The sequence below is a fragment of the Colletotrichum costaricense genome (genome assembly GCF_030867565.1).
Source record: "Colletotrichum costaricense strain IMI 309622 chromosome Unknown Scaffold_5.1, whole genome shotgun sequence".
In the NCBI taxonomy this organism is placed as follows: Eukaryota; Fungi; Ascomycota; class Sordariomycetes; order Glomerellales; family Glomerellaceae; genus Colletotrichum; species Colletotrichum costaricense.
The window spans coordinates 817,094-836,082 of NW_026848234.1; the positions used below are offsets into that span (position 1 = coordinate 817,094).

Below are 18,989 nucleotides of genomic sequence, written 5' to 3' on the forward strand. Positions count from 1 at the left end.
GAATGCACGAAAGAATTATTAGTTATGCTGGGCCGCAATGACAACATTGGCGGCGTGGAAAGAGGATGCAGAGAAGAATGGGACGTTGTGCGCGACACGAACTGCTGATGATGGCGGGCCAAAAATCGTGCATGTAGCTATGACATGGGTGGTGGGCCGCGGGGTAACGTCAGTGTGCATCTGCTGGGCCAGGTGCGAGTCGCTGAGACAGCAAGCGCAGGTCACGCCTAAGACACCGGCCCGATGAGTGGTTCAGTCTGCTATTAGACGCCAGGTCTGCATTCGTTTTCGCGTCTTCACCGACAATCCAATCGTCGAAGATAAGGCAAGCAAGCAAGGTAGCGTGGGTAGTCAAAGTAAGAAACCGCCTTACTTGCTCTTCAGGTAGAGTTGTTATTCCATTGTAGGTGGCAGGTTCCCCCACTGGCTCGTCCCGAGTCAAGCACCGCTAAATGCACAAATTGTGGCCATTGCATATTTAGGAGTTTGAGTTTTCGACAATCATCAATTGACAGTTTTCTGGACCACACCAACTCGCAGAAGTCCACTTACAGACAGGCGCATTCACATAGCTGTTTCCGCAGCCAGTTACCTTGCGTTCCGTCACTGTGGCAGATACCACGGAGAGAATAGGACCCGAGATTAGCTAGTCGACGCCTATCAACAATTCAGACTTTTCCATTCCAAACCATTTTTCAGCATTTCCCAAGATGTATCATAATACACTGCCCATTATCCTACGTCGGGGGTATATTAGATGGCGAGTCTCTCGATCTTGTCCTTGAGGGCGCGGATGGGGCCGGCGAGCTCAGAGCCTTCGTTGGAGGTGATGCTGCAAGCAATAACGGCGCGGGAGACACCGCAGGCACGGCCAAGAGCGGTCTTGGACTTGACGTAAACGTAGGGGACGTTCTTGTCCTCAGAAAGGAGGGGAAGGTGGAGAACGATCGAGAGAGGGTTGGTGTCCGCAGCTGGTCGGCAAAGTTAGCATTGTTTCGTCAACAACGGTCGACGGGGTGGCTATACCGAGAATGATGAGCTCAGAGACACCACGGTTGAGGGTCTTGGTAGCCTCGTTGGCGCCCTTCTTCAGCTGGCGGTAGTGCTGGCACTGCTGGACCATGTCCAGGAGCTCTTGCTGAAGAGCATCGTCGGCAAGGGGCCAGGCAGCGGATTCAGACATTGTTGAGGATGTAAGGTGTCGAGTGATGTCTGCAGGAGACAATCAGCTATTTGCAATTGGCAATCGGGAGGTATCAAAAACTTACCGATGTTATGGTGCAGGGTTCCTTGCGTTGGCTCGCCCTGATGGTGAGATAAAAGATCGGTGTAAGTACGGTGGTGAACGTGAAGATCCAAAGAGTTCAAACTCAAGCCGATGAAAAAAAAAATATCCCACTTCCCCAAATTTCGACGGTAGATTCCGTTGGAAAGTGGGGCCTGGCTCCTGCAGCTCCAAGCCAGCCACCTCGGAGACCACATTTAGCCGATATCCGGGCACCGCCTCCTCCCTGTATTACGTAAGGGCACGGAGCTGTGAACGCGCCGCAAAACCTTGCAACCAACCAGAAGGCCAACCTGGAAACGAGATCTTAACAAGCACACCTCATCTCGAGTAGTCGCCGACGCAGCATCGAACATCGCCCGCCCCAACAATCATCACCGCAATTGTCCCCAGCCCAGCTGCCGCCGCATTTCTTTCATCTTCGACTCGTCTCGACGTCTTCTTCGACTTTTTCAGCCAGTCAAAATCCACATAAACCGCCAAAATGCCTTCCGAGCTTTGGTACGTCAACAACATGCTTGTTTGCCCCCGTTGACGAGCTCCTATCCATCAATCGAAGCTCCCAACTCCATCATTCTCGATGCCCAACTTGCGCGAACAGCTTTGTACTACGTTTCTGAAGCTCATCTGCTAACGCGATAATGTCACAGCCCCGTCTATGCGGTTCGTCCTCCCTGTGCCTACCGAGTCATCGATCCATGACGTCGCCCCCTTCCTACCTGGGATGAGCCATTTGGGCATCGTTCGATATCGCGTCTACGACATCGCTAACTCGCTCTAGCCCTTCTTCGGAGCCATGGGTTGCACCGTCGCCATTGTCTTCACCTGCCTGGGTGCCTCCTACGGTACCGCAAAGTCCGGTGTCGGTATCTCGGCTATGGGTGTCCTCCGCCCTGACCTGATCGTCAAGAGTACGAACCAGCATCCACAATCGACGGCCATGCATGCATGGTCTAGCTGCATCGACATTTGCTAATCATCATATAGACATTGTTCCCGTCATTATGGCTGGTATCATTGCTATTTACGGTCTCGTCGTTTCCGTGCTTATCTCCGACGGCCTTCAGCAGCAGATGGCCCTCTACACTGGTTTCATCCAGTTCGGTGCTGGTCTCTCTGTCGGTCTCGCTGGTCTTGCTGCTGGTTTCGCCATTGGTATCGTCGGTGATGCTGGTGTCCGTGGAACTGCTCAACAGCCCCGTCTCTTCGTCGGCATGATTCTTATTCTCATTTTCGCCGAAGTCTTGGGTACGCCACATCAACCCCGCTTGTAACGCGCTCTTTACTGACATGACTGTCTCTAGGTCTTTACGGTTTGATTGTTGCCCTTCTCATGAACTCCAAGGCCACTCAGGACGTCACCTGCTAAGCGACAACACCAATACGACGAATGCTCGGTTGAACGGTTGACAAGATGTACTTAAGCCACAACTTGCACGGGCATCACTGCCACAGGGCGGACAAATATCATCAGCAGGCGCGTCGAAAACTCGAATCAAAGGTTTAAAGGCATAGGCGTGGGAACGGTCAAGGGTCACGAAATGCCATGTTTGGGACGATCGGGGACTGCTTCGATCATGGATCAAACGTATATGTACTATTTTGCCATCAAGGTATGCTATCCATTCAGGGGGGCGATTGCTCAGCATAGACATCGGTGATGGGAGAACGGAATTGTAGTCTAGGTTGCGACAATGTGTTTTTATGCGTCTACTATTTTGTTAAAGATCCACTCCCTATGCTTCCACAGTGTGATGTTGGGTGATTCCGTACTCAGTGTATGCTGCCCTGGCGCTTATCTTTACTACTCGTACAGCCTGATGCTGAGCGGATTGGAGATTTCAAGTCAGATTTCTGGCCAACAGCCCAAAGATCAAGAACAGACCAAATTGCATTCGTATTCTTCAAGAACCACCTTCTCGGTGCTTGACCCAGACTAGTTCCGACTGTAATGTCTTGCCAAAGCCTAACAGGGTATCGAGACGGATACAAACAGTGACATGCTCTTGTGGGGAAGCACCATTCAGGCTGAGTAATGGACTGTGAAGCTACTTACGGGCGGGAATGCTTGAGGCCTTGGTCTGTACCTTACGTCAACCAAAGTGAATAATGCTAGGCTCTAGCCCTTTCAAGGGTGTGTGAGCAACCTCGTGGTCCTGAAAACCTTGGTAGAGTACTCCATCCTGCTTGTCCACAGCAACAACCCAGAAACTGTAAACTCTAGCAAAGTTTTGCTTTTCTATCGTGACCGGGATGTATCAAGGTACTTTTCGCATGAGGAGCCTCACAAGCAACTGGGTCACTTTGCCAGAGGTGTGATCTTTCAACATGTTTCATTTTACTCATTTTACTCGATTTCAGAGGACAGCGTGCCTAACAAAACGCTGCCCACACGTGACAAAGAAAGCCGCGGTGATGCCAAAGAACAAGGCACCACTTTTGTTATATAATTACAAGTCTTTATGCCAACCATGTCTTCTCGCACATGATGCCGGCAACTTTTCTTTTCCCCCTTTCGTGTACCATTACCCCTTGCCGATGGCCACCGGTCTTAAAACCACTTGGCGACCGGCTCCAGGTGAAGAAGCGAACTATGTACAGACAGGAATGGCCCGATGGCCGTGGCATAAGACGCCTAGTTTTTGGGTGTGTTTGGTGGAGTCGTCACTTAGATGACGTACTGAAGAGGAGTTAGCCATTGATTCCTTTCGTCACAGCAGAAGCATCGGAACTTACGGGGATGAAGAGGTAGGGAACCTCGCGCTCGTACTGGGTCCAGGCATCACCGTACTTTTGGCGGCAGCGGTGGATATCGCGGGCAGCACGGTGGGCAATCATGCCACAGAAGAAGACGGGGTAGAACCAGGGGAAGGGGCTCTTGAAGCCCGTGATCAGACCCCAGCAGATGGCGAAGAAAGCATCGCACGTGTAGTGGATCTTACGGGCGTAGCCGTACCAGCCGTCAGCGAGGATGACATCGCCCTTGTCCGAGGTAATAGTCTTGGGGTTCTTGACCGTCTGCCACGGGAGCTGGGGGAAGGTCTTGCGGGCGACGAGCTGGCCGCGCTCCTGGGCGCGGAAACCGTTCTTCTGACTGTTGGTGGTGTCCCAGATCCAGTAGACGAAGAGGTATGAGACGAAGAGGAAGCCGAGCGCGATGGGGTTCCACTTGTACTCGGAAGGGTGGTGGTTGGCCAGGAAAATGGTGCAGTGGCAGTACGAGAGAGGGACACCAGCAAGGTTCCAGAAGATGAGCATGAAGCCCCACTTCTCGTAGTACATGTCCCAGGTCGGAACGATGAGCTGCTCACCCTTGGCGCAGGCGTTGGCGTAGAGGTAGTGGGCCATAACCAGGAAGAGCACTTCGCCAGAGACGTAGCCGTACTTTTCGTACTGGCGGGCGGCAGCACCGCAGCTGAGACCGAAGAGGATGAACCAGGGAATGCGAACCTCGAAGAACATCTTGAAGTCCAAGATGCCAAACATGCGGGGGTTCAGCTCGGCGCCAAGGAAGAAGTCGTAGATGGGGTAGCCGGTCATGCGGTGCTGGGCACCTCTCCAGAGAGCGGAGAAGTAGGCAACAAAGGCCACGAGGAAGCCGCTGAGAATAGCCACAGACATCAGGGGGCCAAACTCGTCGAGGAAGGTGTAGAGAGGGAACAGTCCGGTGAAGTGAAGGACGGCCATGACCGCAATCGTGAAGTAGAAGCTGACGTAGGCGTTGCAGAAGTACTTGAGCTGCTTGCCGTTCTCGTGAGCCAGAGGCTTGCCCCAGGCCCAGACACCGGGCAACACACAGTAGCAGATGCCCTCGAAGGTGAAGAAGGTCCAGTAGATGCGCCAGGCGCGCAGAGAGGGGAATGCGCCGGTGTAGACAAGGTCCACGAGATGACGGGCAAACTCGCCCCAGCTCTGGCCCTGCTCACGGGTAGGGACGCCGCCATTATAGTAGGTGGCTCCAATCCACATGTACCACATGAGCAGAGGGAAGCCGATCATCAGCGACATGGTGCCAATGCTGCCTCCGAACTCGAACTCGCCCGAGGCATCGATCTTGGGGTCCGTACCGACCTCCCAGCCGTCGATGATGGTGCCCTTCTTATACGTCGGCTGGGCGTCCTCCTTGGGCGTGGCGGCATGCCCGTTGGTCGCTGTCTCAACCTTCACCTGGGCGTAACCATTGCTGTGGCCGTTGGCGATGGGCTCCTCCTTGACACGTCCATTGGTGTATCCGTTGGCGTGGCCATTGGTGTGGCCGTTGGTCAGGGATTCGACAAAGTCGGCCTTGCCGTTCGCCGGTGCTGTCTCTGCCTCGTCGTCGAGCTCCTCGCGGAACTTTCCCGTGGTGCGTCGTCTCGGGGCACGGGGTTGCGGCTTCGACTCGGTAACCTCTGCGCCGGTGGCGGCCTCGGGAGACTTGCGTCTAGAAGAAACACGCCGAGGGGTCTCGACCATGCCCTCGAAGAGCTCCTTCTTCCTATTCAGTGGGTTAGCATAGATAAGCAGAGAGTCGTTCGCTAGAGTATTGACCCATTGGGAGAGGCAACAAGGGCGGCCATGGTTTCGGTTTGCGACAAAGTTGGCAATGGGGAGTGCGCCAAAGTGTCGTCTGATGTATTCGCAACAGATCCAATTGCTTCGCGAAATGGTTCCAAGCCAGAGAGGGAAAGAGAAATCACAATTCGACTAACCTAGGAGTCTGGCGCAACGAGTATCTGCCCGTCATGTTTACTGCCTCTTTTTATACAGAATGACAGAAATCTTCAGCGTGGGGTCATGCACCTCTCGTGTAGCTGAGCTAGATGCCAAAGTCCGTGCCAGGGTTCGAGGATGGGATTGTTCAGCAGCAACGATGTTCGTCCAAGGTCCAAGGCATAGACAATCGGGGACGTGGAGGCGGTCTGGGACGGAGAATCCGAGTACGACCAGACGAGGCGTCGAGGGGTGGCGTGCAGGACGGGAAGATGAGAGACTCAGACCCGGACGGCTTCACGTCAAACTTGGTAGTGTGTCCTCGGATTTCGATTGGGCCCTTGCCGCCTGTCTTCTGCCACTCAAAATTTTGTTGACATTTGTGTTTGCCCCCTTTCTGCCGGTAGTCAAGGGTCACGAACAGAGTTGAAATTGGAGGTACTTGTTTTTGTGTGGTCCCTACGTGCAAATGACAAGTATCGACTCTAACCTTCTCGGGAGCTTCCTCGGCTGCAGGGGACCCGCATATGCACCTCTCGTCTAGGCGACCCGCCAATGAGAAGCTTGGTTTTGCTTCAATTAAGATCCGGTCATCAAAGATTCCGAACTTTGGGCCCCCGCTACCGCGCTGCTAGACGAAGCTCGCCGCTGCACTTGAGCCATGCGGCACCCGCCTGCGCTGACGGCTCATATCGATCGATGTTTGCCCTGAAGCTCCAAATCTCCGACCAGACGGGAGCTCCCCTTTTGCTAGACGAGGCCTGCATGACATGCATTGCTCGTTTGGATTCAGCCAGGATCGATATTGAAGCCTGGTCGGACTGGGCGGTCATTCAAACTCCCCGGATTTCCGTCACGCAACGACGGAGCTCATAATCAACGGGGGTGTTCCTAGGAAATGAGGATAGCTCAAGTTGGTTCGGGGATTGCTGGCTCCCTCTATTTGATAGTCTGACGGCAACATTTGTAGATGATGGACAGATTGGTCTGGAGTTTCTTTTCGTATACTCGCCGCAGCATTGAAATGGAGACAGACGTGGTCATCGTAACACGATGTGGAGGTGAACCAACGCATATTATGACGTGAAATCGCCGGCACCACGAGCCATTGCTATCCTACAGCTGCCATCCCGAAGTGAGGTCTGCATCAACTAGCACCCATGAGGTCGTCAATGACCTGCTCCGAATAAACGACACACACGGAACAAACATTTTGACAAGGCTGTATGCATTAATGTAGAAGAAAGAATAAGCCTGTATGGCCAGGTCAGTCAACCAGACTTGACCAGTACGCTATTCAAGTCCTGAATATCACCTGTATACCTCGAACGCGGGAGCTCATCGCACACTACCTTACAGTATGCAAATGCGTCCTGCAGAAGAAAACAGGATTCAACTGCCTCAGTCATCAGCAGACTCAAGTGCTGCCTCAAATGAATGCCTCAATTCTCGCCAGGATCTTAGGTAGGTAGACGTGCATCGTGAGCTCGTGATGAGGCATCAACTTTAGGCAGGACGGCCCAGTAATACGTACATGTACGTACTGCACAGCAAAAATTTGGCCTCAAGTTCTCCCGGGGTACGTATCTTTACTGATTGTGCCCTCTGCACAGACCAGGCCACAAACCTATATAATCCCCTCCACCCACCGCGCCTTTGCCTGTTTTCTTCTTTTCTCCTTAGCTCTTCTTTGCCTTTTGGCTTAGATCAAGTGTAGTATCTGTTCTTTTCAGTTTAATCTCTGAAAGATGCCTATTGGCATCACATTGATTATTCCTATTTTTGATCTCCAGGAGACGGGCCTCTGCGGCTTGCTGTATGCCTTCTCCACCGTGTCCCTGGTATTTCACTGCCTCCAGGCGACGCAAATCCTGATCTTTCATTGCTCTGTCTGGGTTGTCCAGGCGTGTGACGAAGGTTCCTTGCCTAGTTCAGTATTCAAGTATGATGTCTATTGAGCTGCTATCGTGATTGATTTTATGAATGTTGTAGTCAGATACTACCTACATTAAGACTGGCAGAATGTCGAGCGAAGCTCTCCATATTGGGCGAGTGCTCTCCAATTGTCAGGCCTGACCGCCTTCCATTTGCATGATTTTCCTCGAGATTTCGACCATCAATGACATCGTGAAGCCGCCCGGACTGCCAGTACATCGTTAAACTGCTAGTAGTTGTGACAAATTATCTCCTTGTCGGTAAAAGCCAGTCGCTGCCGTAAGTAAAACTCTGACTTTTCTTCTGGTCGCCTCCTCCAGCGTGACGACGTCACAAATCGCGGGGCTCTTTCCATCTGCCAAATTCAAATCTCACCACCAAGATTGTTGTTGCTTCAGAGGCAGGGCTGAACAATCGCACGTATTTTGCCGATCAAACCTGTTGACTTCAAATCGACCGTATTTTTGCATCATCGCTCATACACCTCCCAGATCTTTAACAACACAGCCGCTCAGACACACACCTCACCACTCACCATGGACAGCGACACCAACATGGTTGAGGTGCCGGCCTCCCGCCTGCTCGACCCCCAGATCTTTGAGCACCTCAAGAACAAGATCGAAGAAGACCAGGAAGTCCGTGATCAAATGAGTCAGACTGTCCAGAAGCTCGACCGGGCCATCTCCTACGTCCAGGGTCTGCTCTCACGCATTCACGCCACCCCTCGTCAACAGTGTGAGTACTCTACTAGGCATGACTGCAGTCGGTCGCCTCGCCTGTAGTTACCCACGACTGACTGTTGACGCAGACGGCCCCTTTTTGGCTGACGTTCAGGCGGGCATCCAGAAGGAGATTGAGGTCATTGGAGAGCTCCAAGAAATCGCTTCCAAGCACCCATACTACAAGTAGGCATCCATCTCGTGCCGCCCAGGCACCATCATCTGACTCCTCGCCAGATACAACCAGAAGTGGAACCGCCAAGTGCAGAACGCCATCTTCACCGTCCTTCTTACCGGATGGTTAGGCGGCCTCACAGCAGATGGCAAGCCCGGCCCCATCGCTCGTCTCCTGACTCTCGAGGAAGTCGGTGAAATCTTCAAAGGTACCACCCAAGCTGCCCCGCAGGCAACCACGGCCGCCTTGCGCTGACTCTTTGACAGTCCCTGTTAACCTCAAGGACCGCGATGCGTTCCACCTCACCATCGAGGAGTACCTCCTCGCCCTCACCGACCTGACCTCGGAGCTCTCCCGTCTCGCCACCAACGCCGTCACGCTCGCCGACTTTTCCATGCCCGTCGAGATCAGCAGTTTCGTCAAGGACCTGTTTGCCGGGTTCCAGCTGCTCAACCTCAAGAACGACATCCTCCGCAAGCGTGTCGACGCGGTCAAGTACGATGTCAAGCGTGTCGAGGATGTCGTGTATGACCTTTCGCTCCGCAACCTGATCCCGCAAAAGAAGGAGGCTGCCGCTGAGCCGAAGGCATAGGCACACCTTATGTATCGGAAGCAAAAGTTGGCGAGATTTACACTCACACCTCTGAACCGAGATAGACCATGGTCATCTTGGACCTAGGATTAGGAAGAGGAAATCGCATTAAATGCGATGCTTGAAGGATTTAGGAATCATGTTTGAAAATGAACAATTGTACTCAATGAATTATTCCCAAGGCACGATTTTTCATGTTCTATTTGACATGTTACTGTTCCACGAAGCTCTGGGTTCTCGGGTCTCCTATCTCTGGTCAGGTTTGACAAAGGGTGCTGCAGCTATTCCGAAACAACAATTCTGCTGAAAATACAATGCTTCTTGCTAGAATTTTGAGAAGGAAGTCATTTCTTGCAGAATACACGTCTTTGTGCTACTTACACCACTCGCCATCAAGTTGATCTGGTTCATCTGGCGCTCACGGGAATTGAAAGATTTCAGCAAAAACAGCTGACATTGCTCTTTCCCAAAAAATGCCCCCATACATTGCCTTCGACAATAAGGCGGGTAGGCACCTCTGCAGAATCTCGTGCCGCCAGATCACTCCTGCCATATCCTCCACTCGTGCCTTCCCGCGTCGTGCGCTCGGAAGGTGCTAGCAGGGCAGAGTGGGTCACAAGGCACTTACGGGCTCCACATCTCAAAGCTACATATACCCGCTGAGTCCCTCTCCCTCCAACCAACTGTCACTGGATGTCAACATCCACCAATCCCCGATAGTCTAGTGGTGAGGATATCTGCTTGTCACCGGGGAAATCCCAGGATTCGCAGGGGACCGGGGTTCAATTCCCCGTCGAGGAGTTATTTTTGGCTTTTTGCATCAGTTGTACATGAATACTGTTGTCAGGACAGAGTTCTTTCGGTTTAGCCAGAACGATTGCGAACAGGACGCGATGCGCGGGTTGTGGGCGGTGTGCGGCGTCGAGGGTCGCAACGTCATGCACAGCTGAGGAACGCAGGATGTGAACGACGGCTTGCTGCAGCAGCGACACCAAAGAATCAAGCAGAGGAGCTGGAATCGCATCATCAAATCTACCGCAGGCTATGCGCAAATTTCAAATGACAGAAAATCTCAGGAATAGTAAAACACGTTCCCCTCCATCAGCCTCCGTGCAGTCCTCGTTACTACGCATCGATCTACCGCAAGGCCTTCTTCTTCTTCGTCACGAGCCCACACTTCTACCTCCATGATTCCACTGCCATGCTGTATGCGAACGGTGCGTTGAAAATTTTGGCCATCAATGATAGGGCCTTCTGAGGCATTCGTAGTCGACGGACTCGGCGTTCTCCTGGGTGTTGGCATGCCCTCCAGACCCGAATCCCGATTCGAAACACGGTGCGCAACGGTCCCCTCCTTGATGGCGGCATATGCCAGAGTAACACCACCCGTCAGTTGCAAACTCGGATGAGGCTTTCCCATGCTGTAAGCCTGTACTCGAATATCTGCCGCATCTCTGTGACTACCAACTGGCGGCGAAAGATACGCCAACTTCGGAGTCCCTCTAACCAGACCGGCGGCCTCGACTGTGCTGGCAAGTCCCATCCGTACAGCTCCTTGCCTCCGGATGGCCTCGGCGACTTCGATGGATAGGGAAAAGTCTGGGGACTGTCTCTTGACTTCCGCGGGCAGACTCTGAGCATCAACAAGAACGAAAGGATTCGCAGAGTCGATGAGAGTCACGTCCACCACAAAGTCACCAACAGAAGCCACATCCTCTACGAGGATCCTTTCGAATCGATTTCCGCTGGGGAAGAGCTTGCCCGTCATGCTGCCCACCGGCTCGACGAAAGCAACCTTGATCTCGCTGCCGGGCCCCTTGACGCCCGGGATGAGGCAATCCCCATCCTCCTCCGCGTTTCCGTCTTGGTCAACGTAGACCGTTTCCACAATGAGTTTCGATGTGTTGGTATTGAATATTCGCACGTCGACTACCCGAGAACCAGGCATCAGACTAACCAATCTCTCTTGCACGGCAAAAGGACCAACCCCTGAGCAGATGTTGCCGCAGTTCCCGCTGAGATCAACAGTCTCGCTTCCGACGGCCACTTGGACAAAGGTGTACTCGACGTCCACGCCTGGCCTGGTGGATGGTGACACCACGGCAACTTTGGAGGTCACGCTGCTTCCCCCTCCAACACCGTCGATTTGGCGGGCATCGTTGTATCTGGATCCCATGGCTGCGAGGAGTGGAGTAGCCCATTCTGCTTCAGATGGCGGCAGATGAGACCGGTGGATGAAGAGGCCTTTTGATGTGCCTGCTCGCATCAGGACCGCGGGAAGGGAGTGCCTTACCCGGCGTTTCGTGGTTGCTGGTGTTATCGCCATGATTGGGATAGTGAAGGGGATGTGAACTGGGAAGGATGGCGGTAAGGTAGGATATGAGAGCTGATGAAGGAACCTCCGAGATCCAACAAGTGTGTTGTTGACTATAACATTGAAGGGCATTGGTGAGACTATAACAACCAGTCTTATACCACCTCTCTTGGATGGGAAGGGTTTGTGAGCTTAAGAAGGTCTGGGTAAAACGGTGTTTGCCATCGAGATAACCTCGCTATTACACGCGAGCACTGAACATTAATAAAGTCTCTGCTGTCTTTGCCGTCATCGCGTCAGGGTGAGGCCGTGTCAGTGGCGCATAGCCGCGGGAGTGAAAGTGTCCCGCGGGATCGAGAAGCATCACTCCCGCCTGTGTAACCAAAACAGTGGAGCGTCAACACTTTGCCCCCGGGTAAAAGTCTGGTTTATGAAAGCAACAGATATCGCACCCGGTAATGGCGAAAACATCCGCCCAAGTGGATCAAGAAAACATGCTATCCAACGCGGATCCGTTGAAACCAAAGAGTAAGTCATCAAAGGAGGCCGAGCCGCCGTCTCCTTCTGGCATCCCCTGGAGCCAGGCTGGGTTGCCCGCATAGCCCGAAGGACCAAAGCTGGAGGCTTGATTTCCCGCTGGTTGTGGGACTTGTTGAAAATGAACATCTGCTTGTGCCGGATCCGCTGAAGCTGCGTTAGGATCTTGACCTCTTGCAAAACTCTGAATGATCCCATCGATATCCGACCATCCTAATGGAGGTGTCTCGGTCTCGGCTGCTGTCTGAGGCGCATGACTCTGAAATACTTGAGGCAGGCTATTTGAGCCTTCGGCATTGTCCTGAGTGGTGGCCATGGCTAAACGCGCTCTTTTGCTGGCTTGTATGCGGTTCCTCGGCTGTGAGCTTTGTTCCTCACCGAGACTAACACCAAGTCTCGCCATCAAGCCTTCGACTATTGTTTTGGCCCTCCTGACAGCCCAGTTTGTTTCTTGATTCTCACGGAACACTGACATGCAAGTTTCCAGACGTTCTCGAGCCTCCGATTCCGTGCTTCTTTTGGCAGCTATTCGTACGTGTATCGTTGCTGCAACGTACGTGGCATACGAGATCAAATATGGCGCATGACGAACGGAGAATACCCTATCATAGACCCGAAGAACGCTCACTATGCTGTCGGCCGCAGACGCACAAGTGATGAACGAGTTGACAGAGATGGAGCGAGACGTGTTGTAAAGATGGCCATCAGCTACGAACGGGCGATTGAGAAGGATGGTAAGAACATGGTACATGGCGCTGAGTAGAAGTCAGTCGATCATTATTTCTCAAAAAGGATTCCATATACTCACTGCAAACTAAGGACATGCGGTGGCGGCACAGCGTCATTGCTTTTTGGATCAAAGATAAGATGTGCTGGGAGTGCATCCTTCCAAGTTGCCAACTTCGAGCTCAAGGTCTGTAACATTGTGGAAAGCTCCGCAGCACTTTTGTCGAATGCCCTCTCCGTGTAGATGCAACTCAGTATATCGCTCATGACGACTGAGAGACGACACAGATACGTGAATGTCGATACACTATAGGCGGGCGAACCAGGATAGTTAGTGGCGTCGGTAGAGTAGGCAAACGGCTTCCAGTTCTCAAACTCTTCAAATGTGTCGAGGAACTTGATCGGTACCAGGGTGTCAGACTCTTTCAGGGATGCTGGACGCCCTTGATACAGACTCTGGATCTTGTCGACAACTAAAATTGGCGTCAGTGTCCCTAAGCTTGCTGAGATGATCCAAGTGCTTCCTACCGAATGCCCCCCAGAAGACCCGCCGACGTATCTCTAGATCCTCATCAGAAAATTTGCGTGTTACACCAAGACCTGGAGCATCTACGTGCATGCCCAGGTCTATGATCATTCGGAATGCCAAACCAGCATACAACCAAGCCGCGCTTCTCTCATCCCCTAGCGCAAACAGCGAGTTCGTCATCACCAGCAAAGCTTGAATCGTTGTAATATCACTACTATCAAGCGCATCACCGAGTAATTTGCGCACACGCTCGCGAAAAGCCCAGCCGGCAGTACGAACATCATTGGGGTCCCTCCGTACCTCTCTCCGGGGGCTGAACTTGGAAGCCCCAAAGTAGATGGCGTTCAAGAGTATCTTGGAGAAGTATGGCCCATTACAAGCCATATCTCGCATGAATGCGGGTCGATAGGTGAGCAAGAATGAGTGATGCTGGCGATTCCAGTGCAGGGACAAGAGATGCATGCCAAGCTCTGGGTCCACGCCGTCAAAATCGAGCGTTCCCGCTCGATGATTGAACTCTTCAAGTTGACCTACGTACTGTTAGAGGCCAGACTTGTTGTCCGAGGCTCTGGAGGATGCAACCCACGTTGTTTGGCTGTCTCTGCAACCAGGCCTTTCTCGATCCAGTCATCTGGCATCCGGGGACGCAGATCAGCTACCGAGAATCGCTCCTGGGGATTCTCCTCGAATAATGCACTGGTGCGGCCATGGTAGCTCGAAACTCCATTTGCGGATACCACGATACGAGATACATCCCCACGATGGGAAGACGCCCGTTCCGCTGAGTTCTCCGGGCGTTCTGTCCTGGTAAGCCGGGGTGAAGGGGTAGAAGGATCGTGGTCATCGGGGTTTGGTGAGCGCGCGGCGTCGTTGCGATCCGCGGGAGTGTCATTGCGTACACTACCATCCCGGACACTTGTCGGGGTGTGGGTTTCCCGTCGCGTGCCCCTCAAAGCACCTCTTTGGCGCTCGGCATGACGTCGTGTTGGTGTTGAATGCAGTGTACTTGCGTCAGGGCTAGCCAGAGGCTCATAGACACAGTCTTTGCCATACGTCTTACAATTAGCACACGTAGGCTGTTCGTTATTGCACTTGATCTGGAAGGCGATTAGACATCTCTACGGCGCTGCGAAGTTGAGAGTGACGAACTTTGCGCCGTCGGCAGAACGAGCATGCTTCGACGGCCCGCCTTCGGGGACGTCCGGAAGCCGTGGTGGCATTACCTGATTTCGGACCCATAGTGAGATGAGCGGGAATTGAGGAGTAAAGCAGTATCCGTGGATGGCTTGCTGGTGGACTCGAGAATGTTTGCTCCGGGGTGCTGTGGTTTTGGAAGAAAGCGAGCACGGGAAGCTTGCCGCGGGAAGAAGGTGACCTTGGAGTTACCAAGTCTGGACGGGCCGCGGGCTCGGGAAGGATTCTAATTGGCCGGGCTGGAGCATCGGCAGCCGTCTGCAAGTCCGTCTTCTTCCCGCGGGATCTCCAGAGTCGCCCTTGTCAAGAATGAACGAGGAGTCGGGAGGATCACAATCTGTGAGTGCGTTTTGTTTGAGTAACCAGAGTCATCTGGTGTTATCTTCCAATTGATAGAGATACTCGCCTTTCGTCATCGAAGCCGTGAACAACACCTCATGCGACCAGTCATCATCCCAACGCTTTCACCCACTTGATATTTTCATGTCTTTTCTTTTCTGCGTGGTTCGGTGACTTCTCCTCAATAAACTTCGAAGAAATTTATTCGATCGTTACTAGAGGTATTGAAGTTTCAAACAAACCATGGCATCTATCACTTCGACTGCTTCACCTGGCGGTGTCACCCTTACCACGACCCCGCCGCATAAGAAGTCTAAACTAGCTGTTAAGCCCACAACGTCGCCAGGAGTATCTCTAATCTCGGGCGGCATTGCTGGAGCTGTTGAAGCTGCAACTACAGTAAGTGTTTTCAGGCTGCTTTGGTGCAGTCCTTATCATTACTCACGCTTACTTCAACCCCGCCCCAAAGTATCCCTTCGAGTTCGCAAAGACGAGAGCGCAGCTCCACTCGACAGGTGCCAAAAACCCATTCGCAGTACTGCTCCAAGTTGCTCGACAGGATGGGCCGAGAGCCATCTACACAGGCTGCTCAACACTGATCATTGTGAGACTTCTATGTTTGCTTCGCTGCGCAGTATGCTCATCTTCCATCCTTAGGGAACGACGTTCAAAGCCGGAGTACGCTTCCTGTCATTTGACTCTATCAGGAACTCCCTGATGGACGATGAGGGTCGCCTGACTCCGGCAAGGGGTATTCTAGCTGGTATGATTGCCGGATCTGTAGAAAGTGTTGTAGCGGTAACACCAACTGAGAGAGTGAAAACAGCACTGTAAGTATGATCAGCAACTCCCAAAATCAGATACACCTTGATTCAAGAACATTGATTTTGAGTGCTCGACTAATCAAAATAACAGCATTGACGATGCAAAGTCTGGTGCACGAAAGTACGCCGGTGGAACGAACGCTCTGGTCACGATGCTGAGAGAGCATGGATTCGCAGAGGTCTATCGAGGTCTCATTTCTACTACCTTGAAGCAATCCGCCACCTCAGCGGTACGCATGGGATCATACAATGTGATCAGGGAACAGTCTAAGCAGCATGGCTTACCGAACAACTCACTGATCACTTTTGGATCAGGGTCGGTTGCTGGCATTGTCACTGTCTATGCTACACAACCTTTCGACACTATCAAGACTAGAGCGCAGTCAGCTCGAGGGGCTGGAACACTGGAAGCGCTTCGTATGGTGCTTTCGGAAAGAGGCTTAAGGGGCCTGTGGAGTGGAAGCACCATGAGACTTGGTCGTCTGATTCTGAGTGGAGGAATTGTCTTCACTGTATACGAGAAAGTATCTGGCCTGTTAAGCCGTTGAGAAATCTCGGCGTGGCAAATCAAGGAATTCTGTAGGATTTCGCACCAGTTCTCTCCGTGTTATTATCAAAAGCACGCAGTCCTTGGACGAGTAGCAGCCCCACTGAAATGCAAGAAATCTTTGAAAGCTGTGCTTCTTGACCAACTCAACTTGCCTCAGCACATCCGAATCATTTCAATGTTTGCCTTACAAAATCCTGGCTAGGTCTGACACAGGCTTGTGTTTGTGTTGAAAATTTCCGGTTTCCCCAGATTCAAACCATTAGACTAGTTCAGGGCTACTAAAGGCAAGCGGGGCATTGGTTCCGGATAGGCGAGTCTGACGCAGCTGCATAAGAGCAGAGATGATGAAGTGGCGACAGAGAAGACGGGAAGAGTGGTGAACTAGACGTGGCCTGAGGATTTTTCGGCATCTCAGGAAACACTTCACATCGCTAGCATCTGTTCCGTGAAAGTAGCCTGCTGCGCCCACTCGACTGCCCGACCTCCCGCGGGAGCAGGCTGCTTACTCCCGTTCCCGTCTCACCCTAGTACGGATCCATGAACGATGTCGACGCGGGGTAGTCTGGAGTCCCCGGATTGCCAAGCTTCCCGGACAAGCTCATGGATAGATGAGCTCGCCAGTCTAAGTCGTATAAGTATAAAACAATGTCACAGGCTGGAGAGCTGGGTGGGAGTAGGAAGTCAAGACTCAAAGATATCAACCACGCTTATAAGCAATTTCAAGCTTCCACAGACTTGGATTTGACTCACTACTCAAGAGAACTACCATGATCTCCAACGATGAAGGTCGAGCGGTGGTAGAATGTGCTGGCAAAGATGCCACAAAATTTGAAGAGCTTGAAGACCCCACCAAGTCTTCTGATCCCTCCGTGGGGAAGCTCAGCCAGCAATACGACATAACTCCTAGAGATATCCAGAGCCGTTTCGAACATCTTCGTGAGTTAAGCGAAATCGATATGACAAGGCTCAACAAGAGCATTGTACGAAAGATTGATATGAGGATGATGCCTTGTATAACGCTCATGTTTCTCATGAGGCAAGTTTAACTCAGATGGCGAGGGGTCCATTACTAACACGAAATCAACTTCCCAGTTATCTCGACCGCATCAATGTTTCCAACGCAAGACTCAGTGGGATGCAGGATAACCTACATATGTCAGACACCATGTGGAACTTGGGCATCTCAACTTTTTACATCGGTTATCTTGTTGGACAATTACCTGGCAACTTGTGGTTGGCCAAGGCAAATCCAAGATGGTTTCTACCCTCAACGATGGTGGCCTGGGGAGCGGCAACCATCTGCACTCCCGCCCTCAAAAGGTCAGTGAGAAACGCAGAGAGCACGAGCTCTATGGAGTTTACTGACTCTCATCTAGTGGTGCCGGCTTCGCCGCTCTGCGCTTCTTCACCGGTCTGGCTGAAGCGCCGTTCTTTCCGGGAATCACACTGAGTAAGTGCAACATCTACCCCGATGGTCAGCTTTTGATCAGTGCTGACACGGGTTAGTGACTTCCTCCTGGTACACCAAGGAGGAGAGTCCTCTCAGAATGGCCATCTGGCACGCGGGAAACACCATATCCAACATCATCTCAGGCTTCCTTGCGGCAGGAATTCTCACTACAATGGGTGGTGTCTCGGGTCTGTATTCCTGGCAGTGGTTCTTTCTCATTGAAGGCATCGTGACGTTCCTGGTGGCTTTCTCTGCCTACGTTCTCCTCCCAGACTGGCCCCACAACACGCGGTTTCTGACTCCTGAGGAGAGAGATATGGCGCAGTACCGTATCCTGTGCTCCAATGGAGGCAAAGAGGAAGCTGCCGGAGGCACTTGGGATGGTCTCAGAGATGCTGTCAAAGACCCTTTCACCTGGATCTTCTGCCTGTTGCATTTCTCCCTGGTCACTGCCCAAAGTTTTAAAGACTTCTTCCCTTCGGTAAGCTCTCTGACTCCCCAGCCGTCAGAGTTCATTCCAGGGTTCTCATGACTGACCATGCCTAGATCGTTAACACCTTTGACTTTGGCGAACTCACAACGTACTTCATTCAAGCTCCCCCGTATGCGTTCGCATTTGTGTTTGCATATGCTGTTGCCTGGTCGTCAGGTCGGAATCAAGAGTCTTTCTGGCACATCGTCCTACCTATCATTGGCAGTGCGGCTGGCTGTGCAGTCCTGATCTCAACCATGAACATTGGAGCTCGCTACTTTGGTCTTTTCCTCCTTATTTCCGGCACATATAACGGTCTCAACCTGCAGCTGTCATGGGAAACAACTGTCGTTCCAGCCCCTCGGAGCAAGAAGGCCGCACTCATTGCAATCGCCAACTGTATCAGCCAGGTCAGTCACTGGTTCAGTCCATACTTCTGGCCGCGTTCGCAGGAGCCCTTCTACAGACTAGGCGGCGGTCTTGTACTGGTGGGTTGTGCTCTGGTTGTAACGTCAGCTGGCTTGGCGAAGTGGCGTGCGATCCGTCTGAATAAGAAACTGGATGAAGCTGAGGGTTACTCCGAGAACTCGGGGGTCGAAAGGGGTTGGAGATTTGCGTACTGACAAGGCCATGAGATTACGAACGAGTCGATATAG

General features: G+C 52.4%; 8 protein-coding genes across 8 annotated transcripts; 4 read left to right on the forward strand and 4 right to left on the reverse strand.

Annotated features, from left to right (window-relative positions):
* Positions 1 to 753: 753 nt before the first annotated feature.
* Positions 754 to 1,183, reverse strand: CCOS01_05406 (ribonucleoprotein-associated protein; the record flags this gene model as incomplete). Its single annotated transcript, XM_060453586.1, has 2 exons — positions 754 to 971; positions 1,027 to 1,183. 2 exons carry the CDS (start codon positions 1,181 to 1,183, stop codon positions 754 to 756), a joined length of 375 nt encoding a protein of 124 aa, XP_060315358.1.
* Positions 1,184 to 1,769: 586 nt separating this feature from the next.
* CCOS01_05407 (V-type proton ATPase proteolipid subunit) lies at positions 1,770 to 2,654 on the forward strand (the record flags this gene model as incomplete). The annotated part of the gene is made up of 5 exons (XM_060453587.1): positions 1,770 to 1,786; positions 1,936 to 1,948; positions 2,067 to 2,196; positions 2,273 to 2,533; positions 2,590 to 2,654. 5 exons carry the CDS (start codon positions 1,770 to 1,772, stop codon positions 2,652 to 2,654), a joined length of 486 nt encoding a protein of 161 aa, XP_060315359.1.
* Positions 2,655 to 3,953: 1,299 nt separating this feature from the next.
* Positions 3,954 to 5,844, reverse strand: CCOS01_05408 (ergosterol biosynthesis ERG4/ERG24 family protein; the record flags this gene model as incomplete). Its single annotated transcript, XM_060453588.1, has 3 exons — positions 3,954 to 3,965; positions 4,022 to 5,762; positions 5,816 to 5,844. The coding sequence occupies 3 exons, from the start codon at positions 5,842 to 5,844 to the stop codon at positions 3,954 to 3,956; spliced, it is 1,782 nt and encodes a 593-aa protein (XP_060315360.1).
* A 2,604-nt stretch (positions 5,845 to 8,448) lies between these two features.
* On the forward strand, positions 8,449 to 9,398 carry CCOS01_05409 (translin; the record flags this gene model as incomplete). The annotated part of the gene is made up of 4 exons (XM_060453589.1): positions 8,449 to 8,647; positions 8,721 to 8,817; positions 8,869 to 9,014; positions 9,073 to 9,398. The coding sequence occupies 4 exons, from the start codon at positions 8,449 to 8,451 to the stop codon at positions 9,396 to 9,398; spliced, it is 768 nt and encodes a 255-aa protein (XP_060315361.1).
* A 1,072-nt stretch (positions 9,399 to 10,470) lies between these two features.
* Positions 10,471 to 11,724, reverse strand: CCOS01_05410 (uncharacterized protein; the record flags this gene model as incomplete). Its single annotated transcript, XM_060453590.1, has 1 exon — positions 10,471 to 11,724. One exon carries the CDS (start codon positions 11,722 to 11,724, stop codon positions 10,471 to 10,473), a length of 1,254 nt encoding a protein of 417 aa, XP_060315362.1.
* Positions 11,725 to 12,196: 472 nt separating this feature from the next.
* Positions 12,197 to 14,983, reverse strand: CCOS01_05411 (fungal specific transcription factor; the record flags this gene model as incomplete). The annotated part of the gene is made up of 5 exons (XM_060453591.1): positions 12,197 to 13,004; positions 13,058 to 13,448; positions 13,504 to 14,034; positions 14,091 to 14,601; positions 14,654 to 14,983. Coding segments are annotated over 5 exons (2,571 nt in total), but the record flags the coding sequence as incomplete, so codon positions are not given.
* A 297-nt stretch (positions 14,984 to 15,280) lies between these two features.
* Positions 15,281 to 16,409, forward strand: CCOS01_05412 (uncharacterized protein; the record flags this gene model as incomplete). Its single annotated transcript, XM_060453592.1, has 4 exons — positions 15,281 to 15,436; positions 15,507 to 15,641; positions 15,695 to 15,867; positions 15,953 to 16,409. The coding sequence occupies 4 exons, from the start codon at positions 15,281 to 15,283 to the stop codon at positions 16,407 to 16,409; spliced, it is 921 nt and encodes a 306-aa protein (XP_060315364.1).
* Positions 16,410 to 17,178: 769 nt separating this feature from the next.
* Positions 17,179 to 18,956, forward strand: CCOS01_05413 (major facilitator superfamily transporter; the record flags this gene model as incomplete). The annotated part of the gene is made up of 5 exons (XM_060453593.1): positions 17,179 to 17,435; positions 17,504 to 17,731; positions 17,788 to 17,861; positions 17,918 to 18,342; positions 18,408 to 18,956. The coding sequence occupies 5 exons, from the start codon at positions 17,179 to 17,181 to the stop codon at positions 18,954 to 18,956; spliced, it is 1,533 nt and encodes a 510-aa protein (XP_060315365.1).
* Positions 18,957 to 18,989: the final 33 nt, after the last annotated feature.